Below are 18,321 nucleotides of genomic sequence, written 5' to 3' on the forward strand. Positions count from 1 at the left end.
TCTAATAGGCCAGGGGTAGCGGGGGTGGGCCGCGTGGGTGGCCAGTTGGCCAGCTGGTTGGCCCAGTTGGGCTAGGGGGTTGGGCCTTTTTCTTATTTTTGTTTGTTTTCCTTTAAAAATCATTTCCGTTTCTTTTATTTTAAGGCACTTAAACAATTTGTAAAAAGATGATTTCTCCAGCATCATTACCAAATGATTATTTTTTGTAACAACTTGAGCATTTTAGCTTGCCTGGTTGACAAAATTTAAATTTTGACTTTAACTCGATTTTGAATTTGTATTGTGATTTGGGTCAAGCAGATATTAGCAACAGTAACATGATGACATGGTACCATTAACACGTTTACTTAGCATAATTATCCGGGCGTTACACGGTGGGCAGAGAAAGAACATGTGGGCACGGTTTTCTAGAGCTACGTGGCATCGTGGGCATGACGAAGAGTCGAGGATGGTCTTGCGGTGGAGATTGGCCTGAGTGTTTAGTCGGTCCAAATAGAACAGCCAACCGAACACCCGCACCCTGCTGGAACTCTGGAGTCCCATATGTGCACAAGGTTGGGGGTCTGATAACTGTGCACAAAACGTAAGTCTCAACAACTAAGTTCTAAAACTTGTTGTGTCCTCGTATGGGATCCAACGATTTTGCAGATCAAGAGGAAATCAGGGGTCGACATAGTTGGGAAGATGTTGTGTCCTTGCATCCGCGTGCCCCTGCGAGTTTCTAGAGGAGGGGCATGTTCATGGTGTTGGATATTTTGGCTCAGAATTAGTGGTGCGGGGGTCTTCTGCAACTAATCCATGCCAATGTGATCGTGTAATGTCGGACTAGGCCATCGCCGGAGCTAAGCACATTATCCAAGGAGAGTGATTTATTTTGTAATGTCGGACCGGAGGGTCATGCGCCAAAAACCTTGTTCTTCTCCCTTACTTTTTTTTCGGAAAAATTTCCAATCTATTCATCTTCAATCATGGCAGTACAACGATACCAGAAATAAAAATTACATCCAGATTCGTAGACCACCTAGTGACGACTACAAGCACCGAAGCGAGCCGAAGGCGTGCCGCCATCATCGCCCATCCATCGTCGGAGCCGGGCACAACTTGTTGTAGTAGACAGTCGTGAAGTCGTCGTGCTAAGGCCCCATAGAACCAGCACCCCAGAACAGCAACCGCCGTCGATGAAAAATAACGTAGATCGGAAGGATCCAAACCGATGACAAATTTTGTGCCTCCGTTTCAGTAGAAATAAAAGACTCGAAACAAAATTAGTAAGGTTGTAGGGTAAAGCGGATTTTCAGCGCATGGGGGCATTGAAGCACGGTTTTTGAAACAACACGAAAAATATGCTTAAAAGTTTCAGAAAAGCACTTTATACAAATATGTATGCATGTGCTCTAAGTACATGTTAATTTTTGCTCAATAATACATTGTGTTATACACCTACAGAAAGAGACAAAACTCCAACCCAAAATCAACAAAAAAAGAAGATTGTTCGTAACAGGCTCTAGTTCGGCTCCTGATGGTCGACGGAGGGGGTGGAAGCTAATATGGGCATGTGATATCCCTTGGACTGTTCATAACTTTGCATGGAGAGTGGCAGTCGATTCCCTACCTACCTAGCAACATAAATACAAACGGGGTCTGGAAATTGATGGCAGGTGCCCGCTATGTGTGACTGAAGTGGAAGATAATTTTCATCCTTTTATACGGTGCCTCTTGCTCGAGAGCTGTGGTTCGCAATGGCGGAAGTATGGGCTCTGCCGGAAATAAATGATGTTGTTAACACGGGCAAAGAATGGTTACTGCATGCACTAGAACCTCTCCCAGACATTGAACGGTCAATGTTGCTTATGACCTTATGACGCTGTTGACACGTTCGTAATGAAGTTGTTCATCATAAAATACCTCCTCCGGCGGAAGCATCTAAAAGATTCCTAGTTAGTTACCTGGACTCTCTCATCGGGCTCAAATCTGATTTATGCGATGATCCTGTTAAAGGAAAATCAATTGTCACATATATGCAAGCAGAGAGGTCCAAACCACCTGACCTTGCTGCTAGGTGGAGTGTGCCTCCGGATGGTTGGGTAAAATTGAATTCGGATGGGTCCTTTGATGATGGAGCAGCTGGAGCGGGAATGGTCTTGCGGAATGACAAATGTGCAATCATTTTTTCTGCCTGCAAAGCTCTTTTCTCATGTCGCGAAGCTTTGAAAGCGGAGCTCTGCGCGTGCATGGAGGGACTCTCTTTTTCAATTCAAAGGAGAGAACTGCCTATTATAATGGAGATGGACTCTATGGTGGCCGTGAAGTTGATTCAGTCACATGATGTGGATAGATCGATTTACTATGCTATTGTGAAAGAAATTAGGCATTTGATGAGCCTTCGTAGAATTTGTATTAATCTTGTGAATCACACTTAAAAAAAGATTAGCGATAGTCTGACTAGGTTTGCTAGGGTAGAAGGTAGGACTTTGACCTGGATTGGCTTAGGTCCCTCAGACTCTCTAGACTTGGCTTGTGCTGATTGTAACCCCCTATCGTGAGTAATACTTTCTCCGTCCCAAAATAAGCGACTCAACTTTGTATTAAAATTATTTTGAGACGGAGGGAGTACAAGTTTATACCCACAAAAAAAAAACTTTGAGAGATGTCAAGGCCGAATGGCCGTATGGCTTGGATCGGATCCAGTGGACGATGATGACCTTTCCCTTGGAAAAAATGAAAAAAACTTCGCCATCTTCTTCATTCCCGATCTCACGTCAGCTAGACAGGGGAGAATGGGAGATCCTTCCTCCCAAAAGAGAAAAAGGAAAAACAGGGGACGAATGCGAGCCTGCTTGCCGCGACCAAAAGCTGCCGGTTGCCGGCCGGCTTGCCGCAGCGCAGCTTGCAACGAGTCCACGTCCGGCGACAGGCTTCCCTCCTGCTCCACCGCGCCGGCGTGCTCCTCCCCTTCCTCTCTCTTCTACTCTCCTTCCTTGGCCAATCGCCGTCGCTCCTGGACGGCCACCGCCGTCGCTCCTGGACCAGACGCTCGCCAGCCGCCACCGCCTGGACTCTTCTGCTGACCCGTTCCCTGCGCATCACTGCAACAGCCCGCGGCTAATGTTAATGCGACAATCTGCGCGCCCTGCGGCGCACCCGTGGCCCGTTCGACGAAATTCCTCGCCGGGGCGCCTCGCGGCGGCGGCTGCTGGCGCTGAGGATGCTGTTGCGGCTGTAAGTGGGCATCCTGGCACGCGGAGCCAGGCCCGACGCGTACACGTTCCTGCCATTGCTCAATGCGGCGGAGGCGACGCGGTGTGGAGCCGGCTGTGTTTGGGCTAGAGCTCAAACGCCCACTTGCCAAAGCTATCTGGTCCTCACGGTGAGGTGGCTATCCATACGTTTTACAGAATGCTTCGGATGAAGGGACAGTCATCGGTGCATAGTGAAACCAGGTTGTTCTATTTCCTCCAGTTTACATCTTTCCCATTGCCTAGTTCATATTTGACTTTGTAAGGAACTCAACACACTGTCCTACTTTGAATATAGAACATTTGACCATGCCTGTTCATAATTGCTCAGTAAATCTGTACACTTCCTATGAAACAGCCATCTGTTTATATGCTTTTATTATTACACCATGGTTTCTTTGAACTTATTCAATCCTGTTTGTGCCCCCAGTTGCTAGATAAATACTCCTACATACTTCTATCCGTTTAGAAGACGAAAGTGCAGGTTTAGATTGATTTTGGCAACCAGGAGCGTCAGCAGCACGTTCAAAACAATAGATTTGCTCACTGGTCTTGAGCTTTGACCCTTTAACCACTTGTCATATAAACAGTACTGTACAAGACAACCTTGTTTTAGGTGATCCTTATCTCCTTTTGTATGGAGAGATCCTTGAAATTCCATGTTTGCCACACTGCTAAGTCAAACATAAGTTTCTAAATTCATATGTGCTTTATGTGGGTTTCACCTCCTTATCTTTCTTTGGATTATTCACCTTGAATCATCGCTTGCTTTTAGTCTTAGTTTTGATAACGTGCATACATTTTATTTCATTTTTTCTCCTTTCTGAACTCTTATCAACTCTGATGAGTAAGTGGTAGCAAAATGAAAAGTAGAGCATGCCACTTGGAGGAGTAGACAGTGTAATCATTATGAAACTACTGAACTTCTGAATTATTTTTAATAAATATGGGTGTGTGGATCAGTATGATGCAGAGGCCGGGGATATCCCCTTTCCCAAAAATATATGAAACCTGCGCAACAGAATAGATAGTGATCCTGATACAAGCTACTGGTTATTTGTAAAAGAAATCCTTTATAACGATAAATATGCTATAGGCTCTTTTACTTTATGTTTACACCAAAAAAGAGAGCTTATTACCATCTGTATCAACCACTGAACCACATGCATTTGTCTTGATTTCCATTTCTTGAATTAATAGCCTTATGTTGTCATACGAAGAACCTCCCACATCGAAAGCCCTCCTTGCCTTAATGGCGCAGTCTTTTGCTCTCTCCCTCATCTCTTCTGCAGCCGCCCCCTCATCCATCAGGGTGTTCACAGCTTTCTGCACCTCATCTCTTGTAACCATAACCTCCTGGTTTTCACTTCCCCACTGTGTAACTCCTTTCACTCCAACCTCCATCCCGATTTTCAGCACATCCACCAGCAGCTTCTCATTCAAAAACTGCTCCCCAAAGTGCGGCCATGTGATCATGGGCACACCTGCACAGATGCCCTCTATTGTTGAGTTCCACCCGCAGTGCGTCACGAATCCTCCAACGGCTTGGTGCTGCAGGATCATGAGCTGTGGTGCCCAACCCCTTATGACCATGCCTCTATTTTTGACACGCTCCTCGAACTCGTCTGCGAGCCATTCCTCGACTTCTGGAAGCTTAGCTCCTGCTTTGATCACCCAAATAAACGGTTTCCTGGAGGTTTCAAGTCCCAGTCCCAGCTCAACAAGCTGTTGAGGTGTAGTGCAAGCGAGGCTGCCAAAGCTGACAAAGACCATTGAGCCTGGCTTCATTGAATCAAGCCATTGCAAGCACTGTGCTTCATCCATTGACGCCTTGTTTCCTCTTGCGGCCATAGTATTGTTGTCTCGGTGACAGAGGAACATTGGTCCGACCGCCCAGACCTTCTTCTTTGTCGTCTGCTCAAAGGATTCAATGTACAATGTCTCCAGCTCCTGGAAGCTGTTAATTACCTCACCATCACTTTTCAGCTCTTCTTCAAGGAACTTCTTACGGATTTGCTCCATACCAGGAATACAAAAATTTCCAGGGCATTTAGCCTTTGTCAGCTCTAGTGGCGTAGGGAACCCTGTGATTGTGATGAGCTCATTTTCGTCTTTGACATTTTGAAATACATTGTTGTGATAAGTGATGTACCTGCAAGATGGTTGTAGCTGTTTCAAATACGTATAAGAGCAGACTTCTTCGACAAACGTCAACCAGATATAGCTGGCCTAAAAACTTGCCCATGAAAACCTTTGCTGTCTGTGTTTCCTTATGCAGTGTAAATTACATATTTCATCACACAAACTAGTATTCCTTTCAGGTGTAGCCTTTTATATGTTCAATGCTTTCTTCTCTCTGGAGGCAATTTACACTAGTTTTCCGTCCACTGATGAAGTAACGCACTTAATTGTAGCAGCAATAATATGCATAGTACAAAATTAATTACTCACAAGATTTGCCTCTTATTATGATTGTACCTGATGAGGGACGAGAAGCCACAAAAGCCACTAAAGGTCAGCCTCGGGATACCAAGCTCCCTCGCGATGTCACCAGTCCACCAGTGAATCAGGTCAGATATGATGCAGCTCGGAGGCAAGCGCTGCTGCTCACGGAGGTATGCCTTGAGCGGCTCCTGAAGCGCAGCGATGGCATCCATGAAGTTTGAGAGCAGATCCGTGGATTGGATCATGTCCAGGTTCTCGCACCCATCCGGTAGGCCGAACTCGGCGCTCGGGAAATGGAGCTCCACGAGCCGTACTGCCAGGCCCGCCGCCTCCACATCGGCTGCAAAGCCTGCCAACCTGGAGGCATTCACTGGTGTGGTGATGAAGCTAACCTGCGCGCCGTGCTCTGCCAGCAGGCGCGCCATGTCGGTCATGGGGATTGTGTGCCCCTGCGCCAACATCGGTACCAGCACAAAGTGCGCCCTCGCGGAGCCGGTCTGGCCATCGCCGATGCCGGTGAAGGTCATGGCTGATCGGCTATTGTAGCAAAAGGACTGGTGGTGGAGTCAGTCAAACTGGGAAGACAGTGACACCGGCAAGATAGCACGATGTGTTGGGCACAATCTGATAATGGTCGCAATGGCAACTATAGTGTATACATATAGCACCTGGTGCCATGTCTTCCTAAGGAAAGATGATGAGCTGACGATGCAACAGCATATCAAATTGGTCACCTCTTGCTAGTGACGCATGCTCTGACGTCAGTCATGGACTTGTGAAGTCAGCCATGTGGATGAATCTTGTTAAGTTCTGAATCATCAGAATCCAGGCCATTGGATCAGACATCGAGGGCTCAGATTAACCACAGCTACCGCCTGTCACGCTCAAAGGGGAGTCATTTTTACAGGATTTGGATGATCCTCATGTCTGATGCTGACTTGTCGTATATGCACACTACTTAACTCTCAAGGCTGTGGAAGGCCGAGCCAGCCGATATAATATGATAGTGCATTATTTTCTGTGTGGAGATTCGGTCATTCAGTGTAATGTGGGTCTGTGGTAGTGGGTGGAATTTTCTTGTCTGTATCCTTTCAGGGTTTTGTTGGTGAGAAGCTAAAAGGATCTCCCAGTGATATGGAAAATATGAGTCCATTTCTGGAGCGCAATGCATCCTAATCAACACAGTGGCTTCCTGACGCAAAGAGGTACGACCGAGGCTCCTTGTTTTCATTTTGCTTCATGCACACAGACCTAATAAACTCCATATCTAGAAAGAATTTAATACCCCCTAAAAAAAGGATTTAATACAAGACCGCAGCGATTAGCAATGAAACAAGGTCTGTTATTAGGCCATGTACAGTGCCTGGTGCAATGCAACAGCGCAGTGTCCGGTGCACGGCGGCGCCCCTCCCTAGTTGCTCGGAGTCATTGTCCTACGCCTCCACGAACCGTGGCTAGTCGTGCAGCGGTAGCAAAATGCAAGGGAGAGCGTAACCATCTAGAATAGCAGACTGTGTAGTTGTTATGTGGACTGCCATGAAAGAGCGTACATAATAGAGAGGATAATTGATATTCCCTTCATTTGGATCATCTATAATCTCTAAATAATCACCTGTGAGCCTGGTACAAAATTCTATATGATGATATATGTACTCTAGGATGTTTCACTTCATGTTTACACTGAAAAAGCGAGCTTAGGTAATCTCTATCAACCACATGCATTCGTCTTGTTTCCCATTTCTTGAATTAACAGCCTTACGTTGTTGTAAGAAGAACCTTCCTCGTCGAAAGCCCTCCTTGCCTTAATGGCGCAGTCTTCTGCTCTCATTCTCAACTCCTCTGTAGCCTCCCCTTCACCCATCAGGGTGTTCACTGCTGTCTCCACAGCATCTCTGGTAACCATAACCTCCTGGTTTTCACTTCCCCACTGTGTAACTCCTTTCACTCCAACCTCCATCCCGATTTGCAGCACATCCACAAGCAGCTTCTCATTCAAAAACTGCTCCCCAAAGTGTGGCCATGTGATCATGGGCACACCTGCACAGATGCCCTCTATTGTTGAGTTCCACCCGCAGTGCGTCACGAATCCTCCAACGGCTTGGTGCTGCAGGATCATGAGCTGTGGTGCCCAACCCCTTATGATCAGACCTCTGTCTTTGACGCGCTCCTCGAACCCATCTGCGAGCCATTCCTCGACTTCTGGAAGCTTAGCTCCTGCTTTAATCACCCAAACAAATGGTTTCTTGGAGGCTTCAAGTCCCAGTCCCAGTTCAACAAGTTGTTGAGGTGTAGTGCAAGCGAGGCTTCCAAAACTCACAAAGATCACTGAGCCTGGCTTCCTTGAATCAAGCCATTGCAAGCACTGTGCCTCATCCATTGACGCCTTGTTTCCTCTTGCGGCCGTTCTGTTGCTGTTTCGGTGGCAGAGGCACATTGGCCCGATCGTCCAGACCTTCTTCCTTGTTATCTGCTCATAGGATTCAATGTACAATGTCTCGAGCTCTTTGAAGCTATTGGTGATCTCACCATCGCATCTCAGCTCCTCCTCAAACATCTTCTCACGGATTTGCTCCATACCCGGAACACAAAGGGTTCCAGGCAACTTAGCCTTCGTCAACTCTAGCGGTGTAGGGAACCCCGGGATCGTGATGAGCTCATTGTCATCTGTGACATTCTCCAATACATTGTTGTGAAAAACGATGTACCTGCAAGATGATATTAGTTGTTTAAAATACGTTGAAGTGCAGACATCGTTGACACATCAACCAGCTGTAACTGGCGTAACAAATATCTGATGAAAATTCTTATTTTCTATACTTCCTTATGTAGTTTGAATTACATGTTTCATTACGTAAGGTAGCACACATGTCGATTTTATTATCTTGTGTACTCTATTATATATGTATGCTTTCTTCTTTTCTGGAAGGAATTTATACTAGTAATCTGGCCTGTACTATTGAAGTAAAATACTTAATCTTTTTTTTTTGCGGGGTAAAAAAAAAAGTCCAGTATTCACAAGGTTTGCCTCTTTATGTTTGTACCTGACAAGGGACGAGAAGCCACAAAAGCCACTAAAGGTGAGCCTCGGGATGCCGAGCTCCCTTGCGATGTCACCGGTCCACCAGTGCGCCATGTCAGATATGATGCAGCTAGGAGGGGAGCGCTGCTGCTCACGGAGGTACGCCATGAGCGGCTCATGCAGCGCGGCACATGCCTTCATGAAGTTAAAGAACAAATTCTTTGATTGGATCATGTCGAGGTTCTCGCACCCATCTGGTAGGCCGAACTCTACACTCGGGAAGTGGAGCTCCACGAGCTGAACCACCAGGCCCGCCGCCTCCACCTTAGCGGCGAAGCCTTCCAACCTAGCGGCGTTGACCGGCGTGGTGATGAAGCTGACCTGCGCGCCATGCTCTGCCAGCAGGCATGCCATGTCGGTCATGGGGATGGTACGGCCTTGAGCCATCATGGGTACCAGCACGAAGTGCGCCCTCGCAGAGCCGCTCTGGCCATCACCGCTGCCGGCGAAGGTCATGGCTGATCGGCTGAAGTGCTAGTGGAGTCTGTCAAGCTGGGAGGGCTTGGAAGCGGTGCAATGGCAACCGTAGTGTGTTCGTATATAGCACCTGGTCCTGGTGCTATATATATCTTCCTAAGTTGAGTTGAGGAGCTGACGTCGGAACGAGTGCAGCGTATCAACTTGGTCACCTCTTGCCAGTGACGCATGCTCTAACGTTAGCCATGGACTCATGGAGTCGGCCATGTAGATGAATTGAATCTTCTCAAGTTCTGAACCCCTCCAGAAAGGCGGCGTCCAGGCGGTCCGGATGATGGCGCAGGTCAAAGAAGAGCACGCCATTCGATGCACTGAATTTGGCTGCCCGGATGATGCTGACTTGCCGTATACCGGTGGTATACGCGTGGTGCTACTCGATTCTCAAGCCTGTGGAAGGCAGAACCAGCTAATAATATGACAGGAGTGCATTATTTTCCATGTGGAGATTCAGTGTACTGTGATCTCGTCTGTTTTTTTGACCATATTAGTCCTAGTCAAAGATTACTATGTATGGTCTGTATCCTCTCAGGCCTTTGGAAGTGAGAAGCTTCTGCAGAGAAAAGCACTCCATCTATTTGGGAAATACGAATCCATTTTTGGACCGACGCCGGTGGAGGCAGTGCACCCTATTCAACACTGATATACTCCAAAAAACGAGACCAGCCAGGAGCCGAGGACTAGCCCTTGGCGGCCTACTTTTATAGAAGAAAATCTCTAATCACCCGTGGCAGAGCTGGGCCTCAAACGGAGGTAAGCAGCTTGCGCTCCCGCAAAGCTAACCAACAGAGCACATAGTCCCTGTTTGGTTCAGTTTTTATCGATGGATTCCGCTGCCGCGCAGCAGAATCTGAACGAAAGGGCGAACTCAGCAGAATCCGATTTCAGAGATCCGCTGCCAAAATCTGAACCAAAAGCGGAAGCAGCCCAGGACGTGCTTTACAAAATCTGATTCCGCTGCGGGCCAAAATCTGAAAAAGCTGTATCAGCTGGTTTGCCAAATGACCTACATCTTTTTCACATCAGATTTTCCACAGCTGTTTTTCCACAACAGATTTTTCACAGCTGCTTTTAGAAATCAACAGCCGAACCAAATGGGGCCATAGACTTTCTATCGCAAAGAGGTACAATGGCAATGCATCCTCCTTTTCGGAAAAAAGGATTCAGTGGACACATGTCTGATGCAACGACTTTGTTCAAAAATTAGGGCCCTGGGAACGACAAATTGTTTAGCAAATCGACGGGAGTTCTGTCAACGACGATGATCACACACACACACAACATAATAGACACAAACGGCATGAAAAAGGTTTCCTTGATACAACTAAAAGTTAATACATTGAAGATTTTTGAATCGTCAACTCTACCTCCACAATTTGCAGCTTGACATTTCTCAAAACTTCAGTCAAAAAATTTGTCGCACACCAAACCTACAAAAACGTGACTAAAATTGAGTTTTTGAAGAGCCGCTTGAGTCATCCATCCCAATAGGTGAGAACCTATGAGCGTTGAACGTTTTGTCCCCTTGCAAGATAGGCCCTAGTTCATCATGTATTGTCACGGAAAAAGTTTTGCTATCACAAAAGAAGAAACTGTGGGAAATAATAACCACATTGTGAGGGGGTTAGTTCATGTAGCATCCAGATCGAATGCTACATCCACGAAAACTCTGTGAAAATTCTAACGTGACCCTCCTAATAAACTAACTAAATGCCCATGAATTTCAGCGGGTGGGGCCCGTCCTCTCAATATTATACAATCAATTAAGACCATGTCATCCAGTACGTAACTTCTCATAAGTAACTTACGTAAGTGTAGCAAAGCTTTATTATGGGTAATGTAGGAGACAACCCTATTTCTCCCGAGTGGAGACCAGCGCCGGCGTCGAGGTGGTGGTTCACGGTGCAGCCCCCGGGCGACGGCGGCTGCAGCGCACCGAGCGCGCGCGGTGGCTGCTGGCGCTGCAGTTGGGGGAGGGGCTTGCCGGCCGGAGGCGGAATAGGTCTAAGCCACGACGGGATCCATGTAACCATGTTTAAGTGCCCCCGCAAAAAAAAAAAAACCATGTTTAAGTGCAGGGAGAAGGGGGCCGTGCAAACACAAAATTAAGCCGACTGTTTATGTTCCTACACCCGGCTTACATGAAGGCGAAGGGGCTGGAGTTTTAAAAAAAAGAAAAAGGCAATTGTAAGCCGAGCACATCATTAGTGGGTACTTGGCTTATAGAGCCAACCGTCACGCAGACGTTAAGTACGTTGAGGATGGACAAATGGCAGCCATATAGTGCCGAGGCTCGTCAGTAAGCCGATGCGTTTTCCATAGGTACGCCGAGTGCTTCTTGTAAGTTGAACACATTTTAACGGTATTCGGCTCAGCGCGTGATATGCTGAGAGTCCGCTTTATACTGTGCACTTTTTCGAGGGTACTCGACTTAGGTGTCTATAAGAGAGTATCCGACAAATAACACTGGGCGTTAGTATAAGCACTCGGGCTACAAATGCTTTTTTCTCCTAAACTAGGAGAACCACCCCGGAAAATCATGCCTATATGTGGGGGCTGCTAATTAAACAGATTCCTAAGACTGAATAATATTGGAAGCGCGCCGACGAAATATATGTTCTTCTTTAAGAAGAAAGTTATGTCCACAACTACATTGAATGTTTTTTTCTCCACTATGTCTACAGTATGACCGCGTCGACCAACCGACGCGTGTCACCTACATGCTCCTCTGCTAGACATTGTCACGTAGAAGCCAACCTTGCTCAGTCCAGTGCCACCAATCACAACGCACATGAGGAGTCGAACTCAAATTTCATGGTGTGTCCAACACAAACTACTCGATTTTTCCTACTATATTAGTAGCCGAATGATGATAAATCTTTGCCCAACGTTCTTAGTCTAGCCGAACATGAAGGATGCTAAACCATCCAGTTCTTGGACCTGGCCAACCTTGCTTAGTAACAATTGGCAGGACGGCTATCGACGACGAGTGTGGAAAAGTGGATAAGCGGAAACTTGATTCCGGTGTCATGTTCAAATAGAGGATGCCAACCAGAGGGTGAGGTCTTAGTCATGTTTATTTGGTTAGGGGCATGGAGATGAGGTCTTACGCCATGCTCAATTGGTTGAGTTAGGATGTGTGGTGTTTGTTTTTTCCCGTTGCAACGCACGGGCTTTTTTGCTAGTTATTAAGAAAAATAGGGATAGATAAGAGAGTACCCAACAAATAACACTGGACGTTAGCATAAGCACTCGGCTACGAATGTGTTTTTCTTGTAGTGGGATGGACGCCAGCGGCGGCAAAGCATCCGACTAGTGCGTGTGTGCCAAGTCGTTTCTCGTTCCACCCTTTGCTCTAGCTATGCACAGCCGTGGCAAATGGCGGCACCAGGAGGAGTTCTAGGGACCATAATTTGGCAAAACCGACCGTCCAACTCTGCTCCAATGCTCTATTATCAGTTCTTCCGCCCTTGATGATGACATATACTCCGTCTGGATGCTAAGTAACCTTCCAAACATTGTTAACGTACATTACTACTTAACTTAGTGTTGTCCTTTACTACTTAACGTACATTACTAGGTGCAGAATCTTGGAAGAGGAAGATGGCAAAAATTTAGCTGCTCATCAAACTCTCCTAGCTACATAATGACATGAAAGTTTGAACATGACTCTTCAAGCCCGGACCGCAGAGCTCCTTGAAGTTTGCACTAGCCAGCCTTGCGCTGATCATCCACATGCTCAGTTTCATGGGCCACTTACAAGCTCTGAGCCTGCTCGTGCTTGCCTCACTGGTCAGCTCAGCGGCGCCACCACCGTCCGGCTCCGGCTACCGCTTCACGCTCACCCACATTAACTCCAGAGGCGGCTTCACCAAGCCAGAGCTGATGCGGCGAGCCGCACACTGAAGCCGCCTCCGAGCGGCCACGGCGTTTTCCAGCTCGGAGGCCGGGCCAAGCCGAGTACCTCATGGAGCTCGCCATCGGGACGCCGCCTGTGCCGTTCGTCGCCCTCTTCGACACCGGCAGCGACCTCACCTGGACGCAGTGTCAGCCGTGCAAGCTCTGCTTCCCGCAGGACACACCCGTCTATGACCCGACTGCCTCGTCCAGCTTCTCCCCTCTGACCTGCTCCAGCAACGCGTGCCTGCCCGTGTGGAGCCGTGGATGCGCCCCAAGCTCCCTCTGCGGCTACCGCTACGCCTACGGCGACGGCTCCCACTCGGCTGGCGTCCTGGGCACGGAGACGCTCACGTTCGGCTCTGGCCCCGGCCAAGTACCGGCCGGCTTTGCCGGAGCTGTCGCGTTCGGCTGCGGCAGAGACAACGGGGGCGACTGGTACAACTCCACCGGGCTCGTCGGCTTCGGTCGCGGGAGCCTGTCCCTCGTGGCGCAGCTAGGGTTCGGGAAGTTTTCCTACTGCCTCACCGACTTCTTCAATACCAGTCTGGGCAGCCACGTCTCGTTCGGCTCCCTCGCGGAGCTGGCCCACGGTGGCGGCACCGCCGTGCAGTCGACGCCGCTTGTGCAGAGCCCACAGAGTCCATCGTGATACTATGTTTCTCTCGAGGGCATATCGCTCGGCGACGCTCTCCTGCCGATCCCGAACCAAACCTTCGAGCTGCGTGCTGACGGCACGGGTGGGATGATTGTGGACTCCGGCACCATCTTCACGGTCCTCGTGGAAAGTGCTTTCGGGGTGGTCGCCAACCACGTGGCCGAGGTGCTCGACCAGCCGGCGCTCAACACGAGGAGCCTGGACAGCCCTTGCTTCCCGGCCCCTGCCGGTGTGCGGCAGCTCCCGGCCATGCCGGACATGGTGCTGCACTTCGCCGGCGGTGCGGATATGAGGCTGCATGGGGGCAACTACATGTCCTTTAACGAAGAGGACTCCTCATTCTGCTTAAACATTGTTGGGACGACGTCGCCTTCGAGTTCGGTGCTGGGCAATTTCCAGCAACAGAACATACAGATGTTGTTCGACATCACCGTAGGGAAATTGTCATTTGTCCCCACCGACTGTAGTAAGCTCTGAGGTCTACCTGGACAGTTTTTTTACTAGCAAGCCTGAGGGCTTTTTACTCATCAAAGATCGTTTCATCGTTTATAAGGGACTGCATGAGAAATGTAGGGGGTTCATCGACCCAGGTACAAAAATCTGAATGAAACAAAAACGATCTAGCTATCTCATGTGCTGCCACATTTGCTTTCCTAGGGCATAGCTCATAGGAAACATTGTCAAAGGCACTTGCATGCAGTCATGAAAACTGGTTGAAGTTGCAGAAAACCCTCATGAGATAAGAGTCGATATTACCTGCTCATTGTTAGACTGAAGAATAATCCTTTAATGCCCCATTTGCTGAGCAAACCATATGCCATCTTGAGCGGCAGTAGCTTCAGCCATAAGACCATCTGTTGCTCCTTCAATTCTGAAGCATCAAGCGGCCACAAATCCTCGATGCACTATTTTTTCATGCGTGGCAGCATGGGATCAAATGATATCCAATCAAAACACTTCCATGAATAAAGGGGTGGCTCTACAATTAATAGGATCGTGAAAGAAACACTGCATAAAAAATCTTGTACGCCAAGGAGTGTATTTCCATGGGCACTCGGCAAAAAGCACTACATAAAAAATATATGTTGTCTTGTGTTTCGTCGTAAACCGAATATAATTTGTTGTCCACTCAGCATACAACAACGTAAGCCAACGATCAACCCTAACACACCGAAAACGGAGGACCTTCGTCTTACACCAACATACACCAAGCAAAGTTTGAGAAACGCTCGGTTAGACAAGAACACTCGTCATATTTCGGGAAAGACACCCGGCTTATACACTGATACGTCCATTTTGCATCATGCTTTTATATCAATATTTATTGCATTATGGGCTATTATTACACATTATATCTCAATACTTATGGCTATTCTCCCTTATTTTACAAGGTTCATCATGAAGAGGGGGGATGCCGGCAGCTGAAATTCTGGCTGGAAAAGGAGCAAACGTTGGAAACATATTCCGCACAACTCCAAAAGACCTGAGACTCCACGAAACAACTTTTTAGATTTAATAAGAATTTTTGGACAAAATAAATAGGCCAGGGGGCCCACACCCTGTCCAGGAGACAGGGGGGCGCCCCCCCTCGGGCGCGACCTCCTATCTTCTGGGCCCCTGGTGGGCTTCTGACGTCCATCTTCTGCTATATGAAGGGTTTTCCCCTGGAAAAAATCATGGGCAAGCTTACGGGACGAAACTCCACCGCCACGAGGCGGAACCTTGGCGGAATCAATCTAGGGTTCTGGCGGAGCTGTTCTGCCGGGGATACTTCCCTCCGGGAGGGGGAAATCATCACCAACGTCATCACCAATGATCCTCTCAACGAGAGGGGGTCAATCTCCATCAACATCTTCACCAGCACCATCTCATCTCAAAACCCTAGTTCATCTCTTGTATCCAATCTTGTATCAAAACCATAAATTGGTACCTGTGGGTTGCTAGTAGTGTTGATTACTCCCTGTAGTTGATGCTATTTGGTTTACTTGGTGGAAGATCATATGTTCAGATCCTTTATGCATATTATTACCCCTCTGATTATGAACATGAATATGCTTTGTGAGTAGTTACGTTTGTTCCTGAGGACATGGGTGAAGTCTTGCTATTAGTAGTCATGTGAATTTGGTATTCGTTCGATATTTTGATGAGATGTATGTTGTCTTTCCTCTAGTGGTGTTATGTGAACGTCGACTACATGACACTTCACCATTATTTGGGCCTAGAGGAAGGCATAGGGAAGTAATAAGTAGATGATGGTTTGCTAGAGTGACAGAAGCTTAAACCCTAGTTTATGCGTTGCTTCGTTAGGGGTTGATATGGACCCATATGTTTAATGCTATGGTTAGGTTTACCTTAATACTCCTTTTTGTAGTTGTGGATGCTTGCAATAGGGGTTAATCATAAGTGGGATGCTTGTCCATGTTAGGGCAGTACCCAAGTGCCGATCCACCCACATATCAAATTATCAAAGTACCGAACGTGAATCTTATGAACGTGATGAAAACTAGCTTGACGATAATTTCCAATGTGTCCTCGGGAGCTCCTTTGTCATGCCCAATATGCGACCCTATCCAAAAGGAACTCGAAGGTCCCACCAAGGATAGACCCGCATATTGAAAAGTTTTTGCAAGGTGGATATCATTACATCAACATTACATAATAGATGGGGATACATACAAGGCATACAATGCCACATGAATACATCAATACATCAAACATAAGATCAACATCCGACTACAGACGAAACACAAACAGAAGCTCAAACGACATCCACCCTGCTAGCCCAGGCTGCTGACCTGGAACCTATCCCCTGATGGAAGAAGAAGCAGAAACAGCACTCCAAAACAAGTAAACATCGCTCTCGCGTCATGATCATCGCAAAACCTATATGTGCAACTGTTGGTGAAGTAATCTGTGAGCCACGAGGACTCAGCAATCCTATTACCATGGGTATCAAGACTAGCAAAGCTTAATGGGAAAGGAAGGGGTAAAGTGGTGAGGTTGCAGCAGCGACTAAGCATGATATGGTGGCTAACATACGCAAATAAGAGCGAGAAGAGAAGCAAAGGAACGGTTGTGAAGCTAGCAATGATCAAGCGACTTAGAAATCCTAGTACCACAATATGAAAACAAAAGGTATGGGCATGATTTACAGGTAAAGAATGACAAAACATGTACACTGAGCTATCTCGAGAAATCACTAGAACATGCTCAAAAGGACATGACAAGATTGCAAATAATAACAATTTCAGACTTATCAGAAAATAACATCAGGTTGCAATGTTTAGAGCTATCAAACAACATGCTATAGGAACATATCATGGCAACCCAAGGCATGGCATGAATCTACTAATTACTTATAACAAAAGTCCCTTACTGACCATGAGCCAAAAGGGCACAGAAAATATGATGGCACCCATGTAAACATAGCAAGAGATATGACAGATTCATACATGGGAGGAACAATAATAAGTAGACATGTTTGTGAGCTTATATCACTCACCACAGATCAATACATGGCATGACAAGGTAATAAAAAGTAATAATACATTTTTATGAAGCTAAGCATGTCAAGAGCAAGTTCATAGGGTGCATGGATCACTAGCAAAGCTCATGGAAAAACTGAACTTAATGTTAACAGGCTGACAACAACATTATTTAGCAGTTTGGAGCAAGATTACAACAAGCTACGGAAGACTATAAATTCAACCAGGGACATGTACGGATAGGGCATGGCATGTATAACAAAACAGCCTTAGTGAACATCTCCAGATTATGCATAGAATGACTTGTAGTAGCAGGTTTATATAACATCATAATATAACAGAATCAGTCTAGCAAAACAGTAACAACAAGTACCCTACTTCACGAGCTCGATGCACTCACTATAAGACCCAAACAAATAAATCGATTGCACCACTGTGAATATGGCATGATGTAGTACAAAACACATGTATAGCTCATGCTCATAGGATGAACACACAAAATGCAACGAAAAAGACAAATCACCAAGTTTTGATAACAGACAACAGTTAACATCATATAGCACTCTTGCGACGATGATTAGGTCATCAAGATGACCTCTAACAAAGATAGCATAGTGGGACAAAATGTAGAGCATCTCTCAATGTGGAGCTACGGATGAGGAGATATGGCATGCTGAATAGTGCATCAGAATGTCAGAAAACTAGGACTTAGACGAAAATCTCAGGGTCAACATTAGGTCTTCTCTGGATCTGGATCCGGGCGCGGTTGACGAGGTTCGTCGGAGAACTCGCCGGAGAGGTTGCGGTGGTGGCCGGAGCTTTTGGAGGAGATCGTCGGAGAGGACGGGGATGCCGGATCCAGGCGGCACCGGCCCGGATCTGGCCATGGCGCGACCTGAGGAGCTTGGGATCCGGTGACGTGGCCACGCGGCGAGGGGGAGGCGGCGGCGCGGGGCGAGGCCACCAGAGGCGGCGGCGGGGCGAGGCCGCCCGAGGCGGAGGCTAGGCGCCGATGGGAGGAGGCGGGGAGACGCAGGCGGGCGGAGG

At 47.4% G+C, this 18,321-nt stretch overlaps 2 protein-coding genes and 1 pseudogene across 2 annotated transcripts; 1 reads left to right on the forward strand and 2 right to left on the reverse strand.

Moving 5' to 3' along the window:
• Window positions 1-4,140: 4,140 nt before the first annotated feature.
• On the reverse strand, window positions 4,141-6,315 carry LOC123069064 (UDP-glycosyltransferase 73D1). Its single transcript, XM_044491801.1, has 2 exons — window positions 5,715-6,315; window positions 4,141-5,388 (listed from the first exon to the last, which is right to left on the reverse strand). Exons 1-2 carry the CDS (start codon window positions 6,206-6,208, stop codon window positions 4,350-4,352), a joined length of 1,533 nt encoding a protein of 510 aa, XP_044347736.1. The 5' UTR covers window positions 6,209-6,315; the 3' UTR covers window positions 4,141-4,349.
• An 863-nt stretch (window positions 6,316-7,178) lies between these two features.
• LOC100415862 (UDP-glycosyltransferase 73C10) lies at window positions 7,179-9,279 on the reverse strand. Its single transcript, XM_044491802.1, has 2 exons — window positions 8,723-9,279; window positions 7,179-8,386 (listed from the first exon to the last, which is right to left on the reverse strand). The coding sequence occupies exons 1-2, from the start codon at window positions 9,214-9,216 to the stop codon at window positions 7,390-7,392; spliced, it is 1,491 nt and encodes a 496-aa protein (XP_044347737.1). The 5' UTR covers window positions 9,217-9,279; the 3' UTR covers window positions 7,179-7,389.
• A 3,690-nt stretch (window positions 9,280-12,969) lies between these two features.
• LOC123069065 (aspartic proteinase nepenthesin-1-like) lies at window positions 12,970-14,266 on the forward strand (annotated as a pseudogene).
• Window positions 14,267-18,321: the final 4,055 nt, after the last annotated feature.

Source organism: Triticum aestivum, chromosome 3B (assembly GCF_018294505.1).
Source record: "Triticum aestivum cultivar Chinese Spring chromosome 3B, IWGSC CS RefSeq v2.1, whole genome shotgun sequence".
In the NCBI taxonomy this organism is placed as follows: Eukaryota; Viridiplantae; Streptophyta; class Magnoliopsida; order Poales; family Poaceae; genus Triticum; species Triticum aestivum.